The sequence below is a fragment of the Sander vitreus genome, chromosome 13, assembly GCF_031162955.1.
Source record: "Sander vitreus isolate 19-12246 chromosome 13, sanVit1, whole genome shotgun sequence".
Lineage (NCBI taxonomy): Eukaryota > Metazoa > Chordata > Actinopteri > Perciformes > Percidae > Sander > Sander vitreus.
Window position 1 is genome coordinate 20,388,582 of NC_135867.1, and position 19,560 is coordinate 20,408,141.

Here is a 19,560-nt window from a genome sequence, read left to right on the forward strand (position 1 = left end):
TACTTCACCACTCTCGACCTCACATCTGGTTACTGGCAGGTGGAAGTGGTGGAGCATGACAGACACAAGACGGCATCCAGCACTCCCATGGGAGTGTTTGAAGCCATTCGGGCTACAGAACGCTCCGTCCACTTTTCAGAGACTCATGACCTGCTGCTTTGGCGATCTCAACTTTACCCACCTCCTGATTTATCTGGATGACCTCATTATTTTCAAGTTGTTTGATGAGCATCTACAGAGGCTACAGATGGTGTTTGATTGGCTCCAGGAGCATGGCTTGAAGTTGAAGCCCTCGAAGTGCCAGCTTGTGAGAAAGGAGGTGCCGTATTTGGGTCACTTGGTGTCTGCAGAGGGACCACTGGTGACCCCAGAAGGAAAAAAGAGAGGGAGAAAGAAAAGTGCCGCTCCTGACCCGCCCTTCTTGTGGACTAATGAGTGTGAGGAGGCATTTCAGACCCTAAAAGAAAGTCTGAAGACTGCTCCGGTGCTACGCTATCCAGATTACAGCATACCTTTTGTACTGCAGACAGACGCCTCTGGAGGGGAGCTTGGTGCTGTCTTGGCACAAGTGCAGGATGGGGCTGAGAGAGTTATAGCCTATGCCAGCCGAGGCTTGAGCCCAGCAGAGACGAGGTATCCTGCCCATAAACTTGAGTTCCTTGCCCTGAAGTGGGCCGTGACAGAAACATTCTATGACCATCTCTATGTGCGCAAATTTTCTGTCCAGACAGACAACAACCCTCTCAAGTATGTGATGACTTCAGCAAAGCTGGATGCGACGGGTCAGCGGTGGGTGTCTCGCCTGCCTGCATTTGATTTCGACATCCAGTATAAAAGGGGCCAGAGCAACTCAAATGCTGATGCCCTCTCCCGCTTGTCCTACCAGGAAGTCACACAGGTCTTACAATCCTGTCCTCAGCAGGGCCAGAAATCCCTCCAGATGAGACCGTGGCCGCCCCCGAGGGTCCCGAACTTTGGCCGGCCCTGGAGTCTAGTGAGCCTTATAGGGATGTAGGGACGGAGTCACTCCCTGCCATGACGAAACAGGAGATTCGTGCGGGCAGAAGGAAGATCCGGTGATTGGTCCAGTCTTGCACTTTAGGAGCCGGAACCAGAAACCAAGCCGCAGTGAGAGGGTCGGCGGTGGAAGGCAAGTGGGCCTTCTCTTAAAGGAGTGGAGGTGGTTAGTGATAAGAGATGGTATCATGTATCGTAGCACTCAAGACCGTCAGAGAGGGGCAGTGGAGCAGCTAGTACTGCCAGAGAGGCTACGCACGTCAGTCAAAACCGCTCTCCATGATGACTCAGGGCACTTGGGATTTGAGAGGACATTGCAGATGACAAAAGAGAGATTTTACTGGCCAAGAATGTTCCAGGAAATCAAAGCTTGGTGTGAGCAGTGTGAAAGGTGCTGCCTCAGAAAGACCCCTACTGCAGGCCTCAGGGCTCCTCTGGTAAGCATCCGCAGCAGCGCACCCATGGAGCTTATATGTGTGGACTTTTTGACCCTGGAAAAATCCAAAGGGGGTATAGAAAATGTGCTCATTGTTACCGACCACTTCTCTCGCTATGCACAGGCCTACCCCACAAAGGACCAAAAAGCCAAGATGGTGGCTAAGGTGCTGTGGAGAAACTTCTTCTGCCGGTTTGCTTTCCCTGCAAAATTGCATGCAGACCAAGGGCGCAATTTTGAAAGTGCTATTGTAAAGGAGTTATGTAAGTGCACTGGCATCACTAAGACCCACACCACCCCATACCACACCCAGGGAAACGGGACCACTGAGAGGTTTAACAGGACATTGTTGAGCATGCTGGGGACACTAGAGCTGCACTTGAAGAGCCGCTGGCATGAGTATGTGGACGCCATGACACATGCATACAACTGCACACGCCATGATGCGACTGGGAACACACCATACTATCTAATGTTTGGTAGACACCCCAGGCTTCCTGTGGACCTGATTTTTGGGCTCCCTACAAATAATGAGCTAAGTGAATACAGTGATTATGTCCAGACTCTGCATGATTGTCTGTCTAAGGCCTATGCTCAGGCCAACCAGATGTCTCGACACGCTAAAGAACAGCAGAAAAAGTACTATGACCTAAAAGCAGGGAGTCAAGTCTTCAGCCCAGGGGATAGAGTCCTAGTCAAAGTCTGTCATGTTGAGGGATGGCAGAAATTAAGAGATAAATGGGAGTCCCGTCCATACATCGTGGTGAAAAAGCAACCTAACATCCCGGTGTACGTGGTACGACAGGAGGATGGAGAAACAGAAAAAGTGATCCACCGCAACCTCCTTACACAATGCATGTTTCTCCCAGTGGAGCATGTTGGTGAAACGGTAAGAGAGGAGTCTGCGCCGGATACAGATGTAAGAGATGCAGACTCAGAGTCAGATACGGCAGAGGACGATGTGGAGGGAAGTGTGGACAGAGTTTCACCTGGGACATCAAACGGACAGGACGAGCACACAAGCACAGAGGATGTGGACATGGAGACGAGGGAAATGAGTAGAGGGGAGGAAAATGAGACTGACGGTGGTGACAATTTTCCTCAGGGTCCCAGTTCTCCTAGGAGAAATCCACCGAGGAATCGGCGTCCCCCAAGGAAACTATCTTGTGAGTCACAAGCCATGAAGACAGAAAGTGATCAGAAGAAAATAGAGAGAGGACGGCAGCTTTGGCAACGGGTCAAAACAAGGAGAGCAGCAGGCCCTAAGTGAAACAGCAGTCGTAGTACAAACGCTGGAGTGGCGCACACACACACACACACACACACACACACACACACACTTATTCACCAAACACAGGTCAAACTTCTGTTGTAAGTTGTTTAGAGTTCCTCTATATGTTTGGTGGGTGGTCTTGTACTTAGTTTGGTCTGATGGCTGGGACGCCATCAATTAAAGAAGGGGAAGATGTAAGGTAGTAGCCTTAGATAGGCCACTAGGCGGTGCTGTTGCCATTTCTATAACGGATGCAGTTCATCAATTTTCGCTTTTTTGTACCTTACGAGACGCCGTAGTTTACACTCTGTGTAGGCCGCCATGTTCGTTAATACTTGTGTTTCAAAGGCGTTATTATGGAACCCACGCAACTTCTGGGCAAGACCCGCCCTTCAATAGCATTCACATGCTACTATTGGCAAAAAACGGATTTAAATCATATTAATAATATTGCTAAATTAAAAAGGTACTTTTAACTTGGTTACAGGAATGCACAATATATAATATACAAGTATATTCATGCAGTATTTGGGGGAAATACTACATTTAACACACTTAATATGCTATTGCCTTAGTATACTTTAGGTATGGAAATGTATATGTAAGGTGGTAGCCTTAGGTAGGCCACTAGGCGGCGCTGTTGCCATTGCTATAACAGCAATTTTTGCTTTTTTTGTACCTTACGAGACGCCGTAGTTTACACTTGATCTGTGTAGGCCGCCATTTTCGTTAATAATTGTATGTCCTACGTTAAGGTAAGCAGCTTAATCGGTGGCGTATACTATAAAAGTGTAAATATGTACATTGATAACCACCCACTCAGCTCATTTGTTCACATGTTGCTTATTTAAGTGTGGAGTTACCATTTGTAGGGTCAAGTACTGCAAATTCGTTTTTATTCACTGGTTTACAAATTGATTTGGGGTTAAACTATTGTGGCTAGCCGGGTGGGCTAGCTGAGTGACAAATCGGCATTTGAGATGACTTGGTGGTTTATTTAATAATTCAGTTTTATGTGGCAAACCTATTCTTGTTAGAGTGCTATATTTAATTTAGCTTCGCAGAACTATTTATTTTACACCGCATTATTTTTATGTGTAATGGTTTGTTTTATGGATTTATTTCTTACTGGTGAAAAAATGTTTATGTCCTAGTTAAGGGAGATGAAACCAGCCTTTTCTGCCACAATAAATCCTGATGGTCTCAGCCACAATTTTCAACCCAGCGTCCCATGCCTCCTTCTCTCTGCACTTCACCCCTAACATCTAACACAACACAACGCAGAGTGCCAACGCACAACGCAGCCGCAGTGCTGAGGGGTACCTTCAGGTGGCAGACGCACAGAGGGAGTGGGTTACATATACTGTTTTTACTTAATTCTTTATTCATCAGTTTTCCTTCATTTGGAGATTGAAAATATTTTGGAGGCAGGCCACAAACATGCTCATGTGAAACAACAGGCATTCTGCATATGAGGTTGACTTGAGGTAACAGATTCAGGCTTCTGCCCCAGAGTCTACCTACAGTTACACAACTCATATGACATGTTGAAAAGTGCCTTAGAGCTGCTGGCCTGTTATACACTTTCCAATATAGTTAAAATGTAAAAAAAAAAAAAAAGCAGGCAGGCACATGGAGATAAGCTCTTCAGAATCCTCAGCCTGGAGAGAATGACAACAGCTGGGGCCTGGCACTCCCTCTGTGTCGGTCTACTCTTTGTCACTGGCAAAAGACTCTTGTTTTCAGGCAGTAATCAGACAGCCCTGGGGCTCTGTAAAGACCCTGTTCTCTTTTCATCTCAACTGTTGCATACACCCTGCTAATTGGAATCCTGCAACTAGGTCACAGGCATTGTCTCTCAAGTGCTGTCAAGTCATTGAGACGCGCAAATGTGGAATTATGGTTGCCTCAGATGCATGATTGAGTCTCCCCTCTGCGCTATCTTAATACCTCCATTTCAATCTCATCACAGACACCGATTTTCTCCTTTTTTCCATTAATATTTCTTGCTGTTCCCTCTCTGTTTTTGTCACCGTTCTGCCTGAAACCAGCCATCACTGGGGCCTGGCAATCAGGAAGTAAAAAAATAAATAATTCTAAATTCTGTAAATATCAGCTTAGTTCCTTTATTCTAACCTAAAAAGTAGGTATTTTCTTTAATCCAACCAAAAGGCAAATAAAGCCTTTCAAGATTGTTGATGTAACTGAATGTATTTTATTATAAATCAACACGTCTGATCCACAAAGTAAATAGAGGAAGGACAACAGTATGCCTTTTCCTGCAAGTTTCAACAAACACTCCCGTTCCAAACACTGCAGTGGTTGAGGAGGAACCTGATTCTGCAGTTTGTCGGTGATTAAAAGAAGAATTAGCCAGCCTAGCGTGGCACCACAAATGAGCAAACCCCTCTGGAAGACCAGAGAGACCAAGCAAAGCTCATTTCCAATTATACCACCAAATAACTCATTTTCTTATTGGGCCTCCTATAATTGTGGTGGGTATTGGGTGCATGCAACTCAATTTGTCTTACATATTTGTTGGTAGGATGGTAAAAGAGTTGACAGAGCCAAGGGAATTATATGAAAGAATGAGACAAAAAAAAAGGATGAGATAGATCCCTTAATATTTGTTTGATCGGCTTCATCCTCCGTAATACTGTTGAAGTTTTAAAGCCAGGGCGAAAATGCCACTTTAATCATCTGTGGATTGAGGAATGGGAAGACTATCATTTTCGAGTAATCAGAAAATGTCTCTCCAGAGTAATAGACTTTGTTCTGACTGCTGAAATTAATGAGGCTTCCAGTGATGTGATTATCTGTCCTGAGGATCAATATACAGTATAAAAATAATTAACAAATTAAATTACTGCAAGTTCTTGGAAACTTGATTTTGTTAAAACTGTCTTACTTTAATGTAACAAAAATAAAGATTTTAAAGTTTTTTCACACACACTTCAAACTATGTTGGGTAAGTTTTATTATATTTGCACACACAGTTAGAGTCTTCAGTTTAAATTGTTCATCCCCTCCAACCAGTTACTTATAAAGAAACTGGACTACATGTCAATACAGTACAGCCATGTGAAAGGCACAGCATGGATCACTAAGCCATTTCAAGTTGCATTTTCTGCAGAGCATATGACACAATGATCTATAGGACTGAAACATTAAGGTTCCGTTTTACTGTTATGTACCCTTATTCTCATACAGATGCCACACTATGCCTGTCTTCAGTAACAAACTCAAGTAGAGAAGTAATATGTGATTCAAACATTGAGTTAAAAAAATAAGTAACATTTCATGTACATAAGGTACAAACTTTAAATAGAACAGTTAGTGTGGGTTACAGTGTAAATTAGACACCATATTTAACATGTAATTCCAGTGAACAGTAGTCTTTTTTTTTTTTTCTTCACAAACAGACATTTTACGATTTAGCCATCCAATTGTTGATTCAAAAATATTTCGTTAAAAAAAAAAAAAAGATTGTAATAATTTGTTTAAGGAGCGTACACTAAAACTAGTTGTCCAAAATAAAAAATAATAAAAAACGTAAGCCAAGGGAGTACAGAATACATGCTATTATCCACTCTGCATAGTCCCATTATCAATGCCCATTTAAACTATTATCTCTGTGTGTATTACTGTTTGTACCACTTTGTGCATGTAGGGTTTTTGCATGTTTGTATGTATGCAAGATGCAGCAGTTAAAACTGGGCCCCGTTTGATTCTGGGTGCAATGTGAGGGAACAGTAAGCAGTAAAGTGCATCTCAAGCAGCATGTGTGTACTGTGTGAGTGAGAACAGACGGGACAGCTGTGGTTTTGTTGTGAGGCGAGCTGCCCGTTGCTCACTGCAGGGTAACTGTGAAACAGTCGGGGTCTAAAAGGGACCTTGTCCCTGCTCGGCTCTCCCGTCCAGATCTGTTATAATGTTCCCCGTCTTTGTTCAGTAACTAAGGGCTCTGTAAAAACCCCTTTAATCGCTAATGCCCCCAGCAATGTGTTGTCATTGTCGAGTTGGTCATCAAAACGCTTGCGAATTTAAACAAGCATATGTCACAAACCAAGGTGCATTTTAAATATGACAACAACATTTTTAAATGTATTGTTGTGTTGAGGTCACTGATTATCATGGAAGCATCAAACATCCATCTGAGCCAACTATGTAAACTCCAAACAGACCATATTAGATATTTCTTTTGTCAATTTTCAATTGCACTTCACTACAAAATACACGGATTTATCTCAACACTAGCGTACATGTAAGACAATTTACAAAACGTCATAATTGATGTCAGTCATGTGAACCCTTGCTTAGTAAGAATCATAGCCAACAATTCATCAGTAACCAGTAGGGCCATCCTGTTGGCTCCTCCAGCCTCAGTTTCCAGCCCAGGTCTCAGTCCGGAGCAGGTCTGGCTGAGCCGGGCTTCCTTTGGCTGTGGTTGGGGCCTGAGCTGTGCTTCAGCCAGGCGGGGAGGAGAGGCCAGGCTCCCACTAGGAGGAGGCTGACGTCTCCATTGTGGACAGGATGCGGACCACCTCGGCTCTCTGAGTGGGCGAGATGTGCTGGGTCATGTGCACGATAGAATCCATGGCAACCTCTGGATTGGCTTGGACGAGGCTGAAAAATAAAAGGGGAAGATTAAAGAAAACAACATCATATTAATGCAAGGAAAGCTGGAATGGCCAGGTGGGCAGATGGGAGAATTGACTGGTGAACATGAGTTGTACTGTATTCCTCTTCACCACGTTGAAGCTGCATAGTTGACAACTATCACCTGCGTATCTGCTTGAGGATGTGATCTCGGCGGATGTACTTGATGTTCTCATCGACGACAGACCTTGCGCCCTCTTCTTCAGCTAGTTGCCTCTCCAGCCATGCCACCACCTCTTCATTATTATCCCACAGATAGGCCTGTATAATAGAGGATATAAATATAGAGTAGTTTATTGGATAAATAAGGCCTAGAAATCACACTTTTTCTTAATGTAATTGGGAATGTAAAAAAAGTCCCAAGAAAGAATTAAAACTTGTACAACGTGTGAACGGATAAAATGTATAAGATATCATGAATCAACAGATAAATAACAAAAGAGATGACCAGGCACAAAGTGCGGTCCGGATGTCTTGTTGACTGGACCTGATAGGAAAATTAGTATTCATGAGTGCTGGCATCTCTGATCCCAAACAAAGCCAGGCTGGAGGGCTTAGCAAAGATTTGGGGGGCTGAGGGGTTTAATGGGCTCTTGCCTTTTTTTATGAACAGTCCTGCTTGACGTCCACAAGAACATTTAATGCCATTATTAATCATTTTTAATCTGTTTGCTTTTAATTAAGAAACAGCGTGTTGCTCTCCTATCTGCACGTGCCAGGGCTGTGATTAATTGTGGCTTAAGACAGCCAGTCCTGATTGGGATAATATATTAGCTAACAAGAAGGCCACTTCTTAGGAGATCTCAGACGCTGGGCCGGCTCCTGTCACCCCTGCGGCTGGTCCTCTGAGCCTGAGACTGGACCGGAAGGAACAGTGTTTATTTATTATCTCCGAGTTGTTTATTTGTATTTTAACTACCAGTTATCAGTGCATCTGTATTATAGCATCATGATTTAATAGGAATGCTTACTACTGGTGCACCTTGAGGAGAAGGAATAGGAGCTTCTGGATAAAGAGAAACCTCTAATCATTCCCTGTGTATTGAGGAAATCATGAAACAGACACTGTAGTTTTCTATGCAGTTCTTTGGCCACATTCAATCTCTTAGCTTTTACATTGACTTGGATTTTATTTTGCAAGATGTTTGGAATAATTATATGGTCATTTTTGCCATTACCACTAGCACCGCCCGACCCGACGCCCAAGTGCGTATGTATCCTTTTGTTTGGTCTGAGGGGCCATTATCGCATAATGCTTCTCCATCTCTATAGCGCTTGCGTTAATCTCTAGCAGCAAGGACACGCACAGCTCCCACAAACCATACACAGCTGGTCTATAACAGCTGGAGCCCACGCAAAACTGGTGTACCCTTATCAGTGTAAAATGTGCTATTTAGTGAGCTTCTTATTGTGAGCAACATCTGCAAAAACAATTGCGTTACATAAAAAAATTTATTAAAAAAAGCACTATCTATTTGGTTCTATCTGAAGCTGTTTTGAGTTGTATAACCTGCAGCGTAAAACATAAAAGGCTGGAAATAAAGTTTCAGCATTTTTATTTTGACAAGTAAACTAAATGGGACATATATTTACAGCGCAAATGATTACATTATCACATTTAGTCAAACAAAAGAACGACAATAAGTCCCCTCTGCATTCATATTTGTCTCCCCATCTTTCAATTCAACAGTCAACACACAACTTGCCATCTGATCGCGCACATCCACACCAACCTATAAAAATAATACAATTTGATGAGTCACATAAATAACATTCCTGATATTATAATAGCGTATAACAAACTGACGGGACCCCCGTGTCAGGACACAACCTTTATAGCCAATAGTCAAGTGTGACTAGTTTCGGTTTCATTTCTGATATTTTTACATATGACAGGATGAATGCTGTGGGCCTTCATACCTTAATGATTATAAGTGAATGTAAGTGAATACTTGCATGCAAATGAGTTTCTATGTCCCATTTATTGTCTTAAAAGGAACACGCCGACTTATTGGGACTTTAGCTTATTCACCGTATCCCCCAGAGTTAGATAAGTCCATACATACCCTTCTCATCTCCGTGCGTGTCGTAACTGTGTCTGAAGCCCCCAGCGCTAGCCAAGCTTAGCACAGATCCTGGAGGTAACCGGCTCCAACTAGCCTACTGCTCCCAATAAGTGACAAAATAACGCAGAGTGATTTGCTAGCAGCACCTGAAGCCCTGTGGTGAGGAGCAGAGAGTTCGCCTGGAGTTCGCTCAGAGTTGGAGTAATAGAGTCAACAATTACTAGATAGTAAAAGCATAGTGACCTTGTTATTTGTACACCCTGTGACTATGTGACCATGTTGGCGTTATTTTGTCACTTATTGGGAGCAGTAGGCTAGTTGGAGCCGGTTACCTCCAGGATCTGTGCTAAGCTAGGCTAGCGGTGGGGGCTGTCAGACAGAGTTACAACACTCACGGAGATGAGTAGGGTATGTATGGACTTATCTAACTCTGGGGGATACGGTGAATAAGCTAAAGTCCCAATAAGTCGGCGTGTTCCTTTAATGTGCTGTACGCCCATTATGCAAATGCATCAATTGCGCTGCAGAGGAAAGTACCAACGTTAAGCGGCGCTGCTGCTGACAACTGAAGTTTTGATTTTGATTTTTTTAAACAAACCCCAATATTTGGTTTTCTAAACGTTCTATAATTATTACGATATAGCCATGGCCATAGCCAAAGTCAGGGCAGGAGCGAAAACAGCAAAAATATAAAATAAAAATAGCTGCGCTAAGCTTACGCCTGCGGTGTGTTTTGGGTGTAATGGCGTCGGCTCTGGCGGTTATAGCGTTAAAAGAACCACAAACTGACCCCTCAAATGAAGCTGTACTGGTTAACGTTGGTTAACTGACATGAGGTAAAGCAGTAAACTACTACTTGTTTTATTTATTAGTATACATTTAAAATCTGTGTGAGCAAAATGAACTGTACTGTACATCAATATGATCATCATCTATGTATGTTACTTTAAATACTTAGCTTAACCTCCAGTTTACAAACTATGTAAGTCAATAGGATATCACTTACAGATTTCGAAATGTTCCACTCAGTCAGTATTGAGAGACTATACATAGAACAAAGCGTATAAGTATGTGGTGAAGTTTTACCTTGACAGTCCCCTCGGCCTCCACAAACCAGCGGCGCAGCATTGCCTGGGTCTGTCCATCTGTCAGCTCGCTGTTGGCTGCTTGGATCTTCATCTTCACTGTGTCCTCCAGCAGCAGACGCCGCAGGCGCCAGTAAAAGAACTGACGGGACGTTGGCCAATCAAGGATATCCTGAGTTGAGTAAAAGACAAAATAAACAATCATTTAAATGCAGCTACGGTTATTAGAAACTAATATCGCCTACATTTTAGAATTTACTAAAATGTCAACATACAAGACTTCGGTAAAGTTAGACAGAAATTGGCAGATTCGCGGGTTTGCGGTTCAATAACTCTTAGATGAAACGTGTTACTTACACAATAGGCAGCTCTATCTAACCGTAGTAAGGTAGACAACAAGCTACAACCCGGTTTTTATCCAAAAGAACCGTCTACATATGTGGATAAATACAACGTATCCCTGTGAGCGTTTCGAGCTACTTTCAGCCGAGCGTCTAGGGACCGTCTACAAAGTGCAAAACCGAAAGTGGATACAAAGAAAAAAATTCAACAGCTTCACTGTTATTGAGCCTAGTGCTTCCAAATTTACTCCACACATCTAGGGCCACCATCTGAACATACTACACCCACCACCTTTTGAAAATCTGGCTCAGCCTATTTTTAATGAATGTTTATTGGGAAAACATTCAATACCGTCAATGTTATTGAGTCTCTCTCTTCCAAAATCACTCCACACATCTAGGGCCTCCCTATCAACATACTACACCCACACATTTTTGGATAGCTGGCTCAGCCTATTTATAATATATTTATATTGGGAAAAAAATGCAATAGCTTCACTGTTATTGATTCTAGTGCTTCCCAAATCACTCCACACATTCAAAGCCCCCTGCTGGTTGTACTACAGCACTTTAAAAAAAATAGGCACATCATTTTGGGGAATATTTTGGTGAAAAACCTTTAATATACAGTATGTGAACATTCAGTGTGGAACCTGCAAAAGATTGTTTCACACGCAGTGCCTTGGAGTGACAGCAGCACAAATAAACAAAAAAAATGACCCCTTGGGATTGTGTGTTGTGTAACAGCCCTAGCTAAACAGGCTGTAGGTGAGTTTGGGGTTTTGGTCTGGATAAGTAAAGGATCCAAAATTTCAACTACTGCCACGATGGTAATTGTACACAAACTGCATATAAGAGAACAGTAACCCCACCCAGAAAAGTAAACAAGAGCTAGACAATTTGTATTTAATGTGTTTTTCCATTATTCACATTATTAATACAGATCTGAGATTATTTTCTGTGTGAAAATTAACATTGTGGATGTGTTCATTATGAATGAATGTAATATTGATTTTATTTTGTTCTAATAATAATAATAATAATAATAATGTATACTTTACATTATTATAATGTATAATTTATTAATCCCGTAAGTGGAAATTCCAATGTTTTCACTCTGTTGTTATTACACACGGGTCTGAATTACACACACACACACATACCCTATACATGCACTAATTGAGAGATGAGTGAGGGTGCTGCCCATGGAAAGGCGCCCCGAGCAGTTTGGGGTTCGGTGCCTTGCTCAAGGGCACCTTGACAGTGCCCAGGAGGTGAACTGGAACCTCTCCAGCTACCAGTCCAACACCATACTTTGGTCTGTGACCATACTACAGACTGAGCTACTGCCATTATTCCACCACCGTATATATATTTGTTTTTACACTAAGGTTTTGTTGTAGTACAACTACCTTCTCTGGAGTATTTTGTCAGACATTTTTCTATGTAATTATAACATGTCTTGAGATAAATATACCCAAAAATTATTAGTTAGTATTTTTGAAAAGTAATTATCATAGTTCAACTTATTAGGTGAGCAGTTATAGTGAGGTAAGTATGGAAACACTTCTCTTTGTAATAATTAAAGTATTACATGTTTTTAGCAATCCTTAAAATTATGCATATGATTATTTTTGAAAACTACATGTTGTAGTACAACCGGGGGGTATATGTGTGTAGAAGTTTTGGAGACATGACTCTTTGTTTATATGACATTAAATGTTTTTGGCAAAAAATATTCCCCAAAATGATGCATATATGCCTGTTTTTTTTTAAAGTAAGTGCTGTAGTACAACCAGCAGGGGGCTTTGTATGTGTGGAGTGATTTGGGATGCACTAGAATCAATAACACAATAGAATTTTTTTCCAATAAAAATATATTATAAATAGCCTGGGCCAGCTATTCAAAAATTAGCAGGTGTAGTATGTTGATAGGGAGACCCTAGATGTGTGGAGTAAATTTGGAAGCACTAGACTCAATAACAATGACGGTATTGAATTATCAACCCAATAAAAATTCCTAAGAAATAGGCTGAGCCAGCTTTTCAAAAATTAGCGGGTGTAGTATGTTCAGAGGGAGACCCTAAATGTGTGGAGTGATTTTGGAAGCACTAGGCTCAATAACAGTGAAGCTGTTCAATGTTTTCTTTGTATCCACTTTCGGTTTTGCACTTTGTAGACGGTCCCTAGACGCTCGGCTGAAAGTAGAACGCTCACAGGGATGCGTTGTATTTATCCACATATGTAGACGGTTCTTTCGGATAAAAACCAGGTTGTAGCTTGTTGTCTACCTTACTACGGTTAGATAGAGCTGCCTATTGTGTAAGTAACACGTTTCATCTAAGAGTTATTGAACTGCAAACCCGCGAATCTGCCAATTTCTGTCTAACTTTACCGAAGTACATACAAGTCAGTGCATTTCATTCTTCGTGAATATAAAAAGGGGATATGAATAAGTTCCTGGCTGTCTTAACCTATTCCTGGAATGTCACAATGACATAGAACTCAGTAGCGAAAAAGGACTACCTGGCAAAAAGGCCTGTGCTGTACATTCGGCTTGATTAAAAAAAATGGCTGTTTATTTTGATTACATAATCCCAGGTGGTATATGTGTGGATTTATAAAATGACGTATATTCTGCTGATGCACCGGAGTTGAACATGCAGACCAGTCTTTCCAGTCCATACTGTGTGTACACAATACACTTTTCACATGACCAGAAGGTTCTTTCACAGATGGATGGCAGTCAAAGCGAGTGTGTGTATGTTTGTATGTGAAAGATGGGACTGGGAAGGCACAGGATGGGATGGGGCTTGCCTGAGGCTGCTCTGTGGTTTCTGAGGTGATTGACCAGGGTCATCATGAGATAATTATGAGGACGAGTCTCACAGCCTGGTGAGACCAAACATTAGTCACTAGGCAGGTGCAGCCAGACTGATACTCCCCTGCGGGTATTCCACGTTATTCACATACTGCAGACTCGCACTGTAGCAATACATGAAAGAAAGTGCTCACCGTTATTACGCCCTTCTCTTGCATGCGACCTGGGGTGTCGTGGAGGTCTGCAAACTGCACAGCCACCTGGTGGTAGATAGGCAGGAGAAACTCCTCGCGCTCCTTCAGCTTGGTCTCCAGCTCTTTACAATCAGGGGGACTCAGCTCTGGAGTTCCTGTTGGCAAAAAAAACATAAAACACTGCTGTCAAATCATCTGCCCAAAACTGACTGCCATGTGCCTGAAGGTTTTGATTACAAGCCGAGTACATGGATGAGAAATCGCAGTTCTTGCCAATATGTGCAGAAAACTACGTTTAGGTGTGAAAGACAAAAATGATATCCTCCCATAGCAGTACGATAGCCTTTCCTTATAGTTCTTTTTGTGATTAACATTTTTTTTTTTAACAAAATACAAAACATACAACTCACAACACAAACAATAATTGTATTTAGAGGTTGTACCAGAATAGGTTTATGTGGTTTAATAAAAAAAAACATTTTTGTTGTACTGCACATTGCTGCAGCTCCTCTTTTCAACCTGTGTGTTGAGCTCTCTGTTTTAGCTACAGAGTGAAGCATCGCACTTCTCTTCCCCATGCGCAGTAACTAGGTAAGCACTGCTAGCCAGTCAGAAGCAGAGTATGAGGGCGTGCCACGCTAGCAGCTAGGCGAGCATTATAACGTGTGTTACAAAGTGACGAGCGTTCGTCACAGAAGTAAAGGCTGGACTACAATAGAGCTGTTTGGAGCAGTTTGTGAACAGTGTTTTCTGTTGGAGATGGTAAGTCCCTTGGGGGTGGACTTTGAGCTTTTTCACTTTGTAAACCTATAACATGCACAAAAAGATATATAACACAATAAAGGAAAGGGGAAACGCCCAAAAGCATAATAGGAGCACTTTAAAAGAATATGTCTGGCTATCATTAAACTAGTCTGGAGTGGACCTAGCTCCCAGAACAAATAACCATGGGCTGAATGGAACCTGGAATCCGACATAGGTTATCATGCATCCCAGTCCAAAATTCCTGGACCTTATCACAGGACCATAGGACATGAAGTAATTGGCCGTCCTCTGTCTTACATTTCCAACAATTTGGTGTGTCTTTCAGACCAATTCTAAACAATCTGGAGGGAGTCCAATAGAAGCGATACACCTTATAGTTCTATTTCCATCAAATCAGGTTCTACATGAGCATTGCTGTGGTGAATTAACACCTGCTAACAGCATTTTGTTTTAGAGCTCCCCCAAACCCCTGGCTGCTGTCACCAAAGACTGATTTCTGTCAATTCCAATCTGTAAGCTCTCAAACCCTCCCCAGTAACCCTCCATTCCACCAGTTCGCCAAAAGCACAAAGCCTAAACAGCATTGGACCACAGTTGCTCCGAGCCTGGAGGAAATCAATAGGCTGTGCAGGAGAGACAGGAGAGCTGGTGATTGATCCGAGCAGGCTGTGATTGACACGTCTCCCGGGGGAGTGCAGTGAAGATGATACAATCGACACCAAATAAAGAACGACAGTGAACGCACACATGCTCCCGCCTGATATATAGCTCCATACTAAAATGAGGACAAGGCCGAGGGGGACAGAGACGCCCGTAAAGAGCTATAATTAGAGTTGAAGTGGAGAACTCACCTAGTTTTTCAGCCAAGCCCATGTAGATCGGATCTACTCTTCTCATTGTCTTCACCAGGTCCTTTTTCCTGAATTTGATCTCCACTGTTCCTTCAGGCTCCAAAACTCCACCTCTGGAGACAAGAATGATTTATGTGAACAAAGGTGGTTGGTTAAAGATGATCCTCAATCTGCCCTTTTTCAGTCCAACTCACCGGCTGTCCTTGTCAGCGTACATCTCCATGTGACGGGGGTTGATGGTGGGATCTATAACCACCCAGGATCCTCCTCTCAGCTCAGCCTGGGGGGGGATATAAACCAGTACAGGCTGCTTGTACTCCCTCAGCCCGTCCACAATGTAGGCCCCAAACTTCAACACCTGGTCGTACATATCTAAGAAAGAGAATTTCCTATGAGATACTGAATGGGGTTCATCCCAGATTGACTGATTACCGCAGAAGCAGAAGTACCTTTCATTCCTCCAGAAAAGCCCCTCCAGTTTGAAAACACCATAAGAGGTAGGCCCTCTCTGTTCAGGTCTTTAATGGCCTGGGCTGTTTTGAAAGCAGAATCTGGGAACCACACCTGCCCTGCCTGCTGGATGATCTAAATATACAAACCAGAAAATCAGCCTCAGTACCTGGGTGTCTGTAAATGTCGAAATACTTGGATGCCAGCTCACGCTTGAGTGTAAGCATTGAGCGACCCCTTACCTTCGCCTCCGAGTCCAAATTGGCTGGATCGGCTGGGATTGACAGCTCCACTGACCTGGTTTCCACGGCGACCACTCCGGTGGGTATCCCACCCAGTCTGTGGAGAGAGGCCATTTTAGCGCTGACATCTACAAAACACCTTGACTACATATTGGCAGTGTGTCATCATGGTTTTGTGTTCTAGTGGGACACTTACCTGGCTCTGCCTACCACCACACTCTGAGCCCATGGCTGCATGATCTCCATGAAGGAGCCCTGGTCAAAAAAGCCACTCTGCCAGGTCCCCTTTTGAGCTGTATATACAGAGAGGAGTGAGGTTAGTACGACAGAGAGTGAGTGTGAATTGGGAAAGAAAGTGGAGTTAAGTACTGCAAACTGGATGTGCAACTGAATCAATTTTCTGAAAATACTTCCATAGTGTTTTCAAAAACTTTTAGGCTTTATTCCTCCTGCAGTCTGAGGTTGTGTGTTTTTTTGTTACTCAGAATCTGTAATCTTAGCAGCAAACCATGATGGATGACTGCAGAAGGAGGCTTTTTCAGCTCTTTTTCTGCCTGCACACCCTGAGAAACATGCCCAGCCTACGAGGTTACCATTCAATTAAGCCTCGCCACTCATCACTACCAGAGACGTTGACTGGCTTCCCACACGGTCCCCCCAATCTCTTTGCTGTCCCAAGCTGTAATTACACTGATGTGGAACCTGCTCAGTCCTGACCTGCAGTGTAAAACATACTAGATCCATTTTTGGTGCTATCTTGATCTTGCCTTTAGCATCATGCTGTTAGAGTTCACGGTTTCTCTATTGGTTTCCTAATAGTCCCTCTAGTAATGAATTATTTCAACCTTTAACCCAGGAGATATTAGGATTAAAAGATGAATCTTTATAATTACTTTATAAATAACACACACAAAAATGGGAGTGTGGCTATTTACAACTGCCGATGAAGCATTTTGAATAAAAAAAGATTAGTAGAGAAAATGGGCAAAAGTGAAAGTATATAAATCATCGTCAAAGTTACAACCAGAATGCTATATAATGCAATACAACTTTAAGTGCAACTCAGTATTTGATGTAGCGACCAATTGTTCCATTTCCTGAGCAGAGAATGGATGTAAGGCTGAATGTACAGCACAGGCCTGCAACTAGCAATTGTTTTCATTATTTATAAATCGGATGATTAGAAATAGTTTCCCAGAGCCCAATTTGATGTCTCAGATTTGCTTGTTTCGTCCAATCAACAATCAGAAATAATTAAGATATTTATAGTCATTTAGATATTTAATTTAGTCAATTAACAACTGAGAAAAGTGGGAAATACTAAGCAGGAAGGAACCTGCGAAGCAAATGTTTCACGTTTGCTTAATAATTGATAAATGACTTGAATGATGAATCGATTATGAAAATTCAACCAAGTAGTGGTGGAATGTGAGAGGAATAAGGAAGACACCAGGGTAATCACTTAGTAAGCAAAATGTTTTGTTAAAAATAAATTCTAACTTACTTAATATTTCCTAACTTATTAAAGATCTGGCATCACAGAACCACTACCCTAACATTATTTACCAGAACTAGTCAGCTACACTATTCTGTACCTACCTTGCAACAAGAATGAACAAGTTTCCATTAAGAGATCTAAACAGACATTGACTGGACACTCACTCGGGCTGGGACGTCCTGCTAGCATCCAGCGAGGGTCATACGGAGTCTTTGTAGGCACAAAATCCACCAGACGATCTATGGGATCCTTGGCATTGAGGATGGGCACTGGACTAGATTTACACTGAAGAAAGAAAATGTCTTTATTTTACAAGGAAAAAAAACCACATAGCTCTAAACATTTAGATAATGTCATTTATCACACAGATATAGGATGCAACATCCTATTAAAAACAACAGCTAAACATTACTGTACCATGGGCATGTAGGACAGCCACTGCAGAAGCGCGAAGACTCCCTCAAAGTCGTCACAAACAGTAGAGTGGGTCACACCATTGTTGTGCATGATTTGAATGCCACCAAGTTGGTTGTTTGATGTGTACACTTCTCTGCCCAGCACCTGTGGTAAGAAAAATACCACGGTGTTGATTAGCAGACTAAAAGGAGAATAATGCTAAAAATAATACTTTTCTGTTGAATCCCAGACTGCCTGATACTTAATTCTGGCTATTTAGGCATGTACCATGACAGCAAACAAGGCTTTTGAGGGTACATCACGCGGAGTCACATTGCAGCAGCAATGTGCAGAAGCATGGCTCTGCTTGAAAACTGGAGCAGTGGTTTTATGCCCAATTTAATATCGCGTGGATTCACCCTTTAAAAGCCTCCTCTCTCTGGCCTCCAATGGAGCCAACAGGGTTAATCCGCTGTTCATGTTGTGCAACCTTGGCCGATAACAGGTGGTGTTGTCACCAGGCTTCTGGTGTGGGGGGCTGTGGATCAATGAGATCGCACACAGACAGACATGCCAGGTAACCGGAGAGAGCCCTGCATTACATGGCCCCACTACCTTGTCAATATAGGTGATCAGCAGCCAGAAATCTCTCTACCACGGCCGTCATAGGTGGGTGGCAGCACATGCCACTCTTCCTGGGGGATTTTCTAACAGCCGGTGTAAATTAACACATGCCCTTTCTTATCCACAACACTCAATTAATTCAACTGGCTTACATCCCTTTATATTGTCATGTGCATTCTGAATATACTGTATATCTACGGTATATATCCATCCACCAGTTGTGATAGAGGGTGTTGTATAAGGGTGAGATGGAAGCCATCAAAGTACTTTTACCTTCAAAATTGCCCTTATGCCAACCTGAAGCCATAAAATCTCACTCCCATCCCACCCTATTTTCATAGGCAGCATAGAACAGGTGGCAGGGCCCTGACATGGTTCCATAAAAATCAGAGAGGAGCTCAATCCCTACCCTCAGCTCTCACCTTTTCAGCCATCATTTACCTTCTTTATTACCATTAATGGTTATGTATCTGGCTACAAATCTAGGGCACTCTCCTAAAGCTGTCAGGAAAGCCTGCGGCCCCAAGAAACATTGCAGTCACCTTGACATACACAAAACCCCTGTGCCTCTGGCCATCGCCGGCTTCATTAAGATTCTACAGCAGAGAGAAGAGGAGGGGATATAGGAGGAGGAACAGAGGGAGATGACTGTGAGGAAGAAAATGAGGGGCGAACTGGATGTAACGGCTCACTGGGGTATTTATGCTAGTAGTTACTATCCACTCCCCATGAAAATATGAGAGCTTTCCAGCAGTTAATGAAATGATCTCTGGGTGGCAGCCTCCTGCTCTCCATTAAGTTTCAGTTAATAGCTAGTATACCACATGATAAAAAGGCAGAAA

General features: G+C 42.7%; 1 protein-coding gene across 5 annotated transcripts in view; it reads right to left on the bottom strand.

The window, feature by feature from the left end:
• Positions 1-6,143: 6,143 nt before the first annotated feature.
• The window catches only part of acaca (acetyl-CoA carboxylase alpha), a 40,738-nt gene continuing 27,321 nt past the window's right edge, over positions 6,144-19,560 (bottom strand). For all 5 annotated transcript variants that reach the window (XM_078266395.1, XM_078266396.1, XM_078266393.1 and 2 more), the window contains 11 exons: positions 18,116-18,259; positions 17,863-17,983; positions 16,397-16,493; positions 16,201-16,297; positions 15,958-16,093; positions 15,703-15,880; positions 15,509-15,621; positions 13,893-14,047; positions 10,538-10,708; positions 7,510-7,646; positions 6,144-7,352 (listed from right to left, as the gene is read on the bottom strand). In XM_078266395.1, coding sequence (XP_078122521.1) covers positions 7,226-7,352; positions 7,510-7,646; positions 10,538-10,708; positions 13,893-14,047; positions 15,509-15,621; positions 15,703-15,880; positions 15,958-16,093; positions 16,201-16,297; positions 16,397-16,493; positions 17,863-17,983; positions 18,116-18,259 — 1,476 coding nt within the window. In that variant the 3' untranslated portion in view covers positions 6,144-7,225. The remainder of the gene's footprint in view (positions 7,353-7,509; positions 7,647-10,537; positions 10,709-13,892; positions 14,048-15,508; positions 15,622-15,702; positions 15,881-15,957; positions 16,094-16,200; positions 16,298-16,396; positions 16,494-17,862; positions 17,984-18,115; positions 18,260-19,560) is intronic.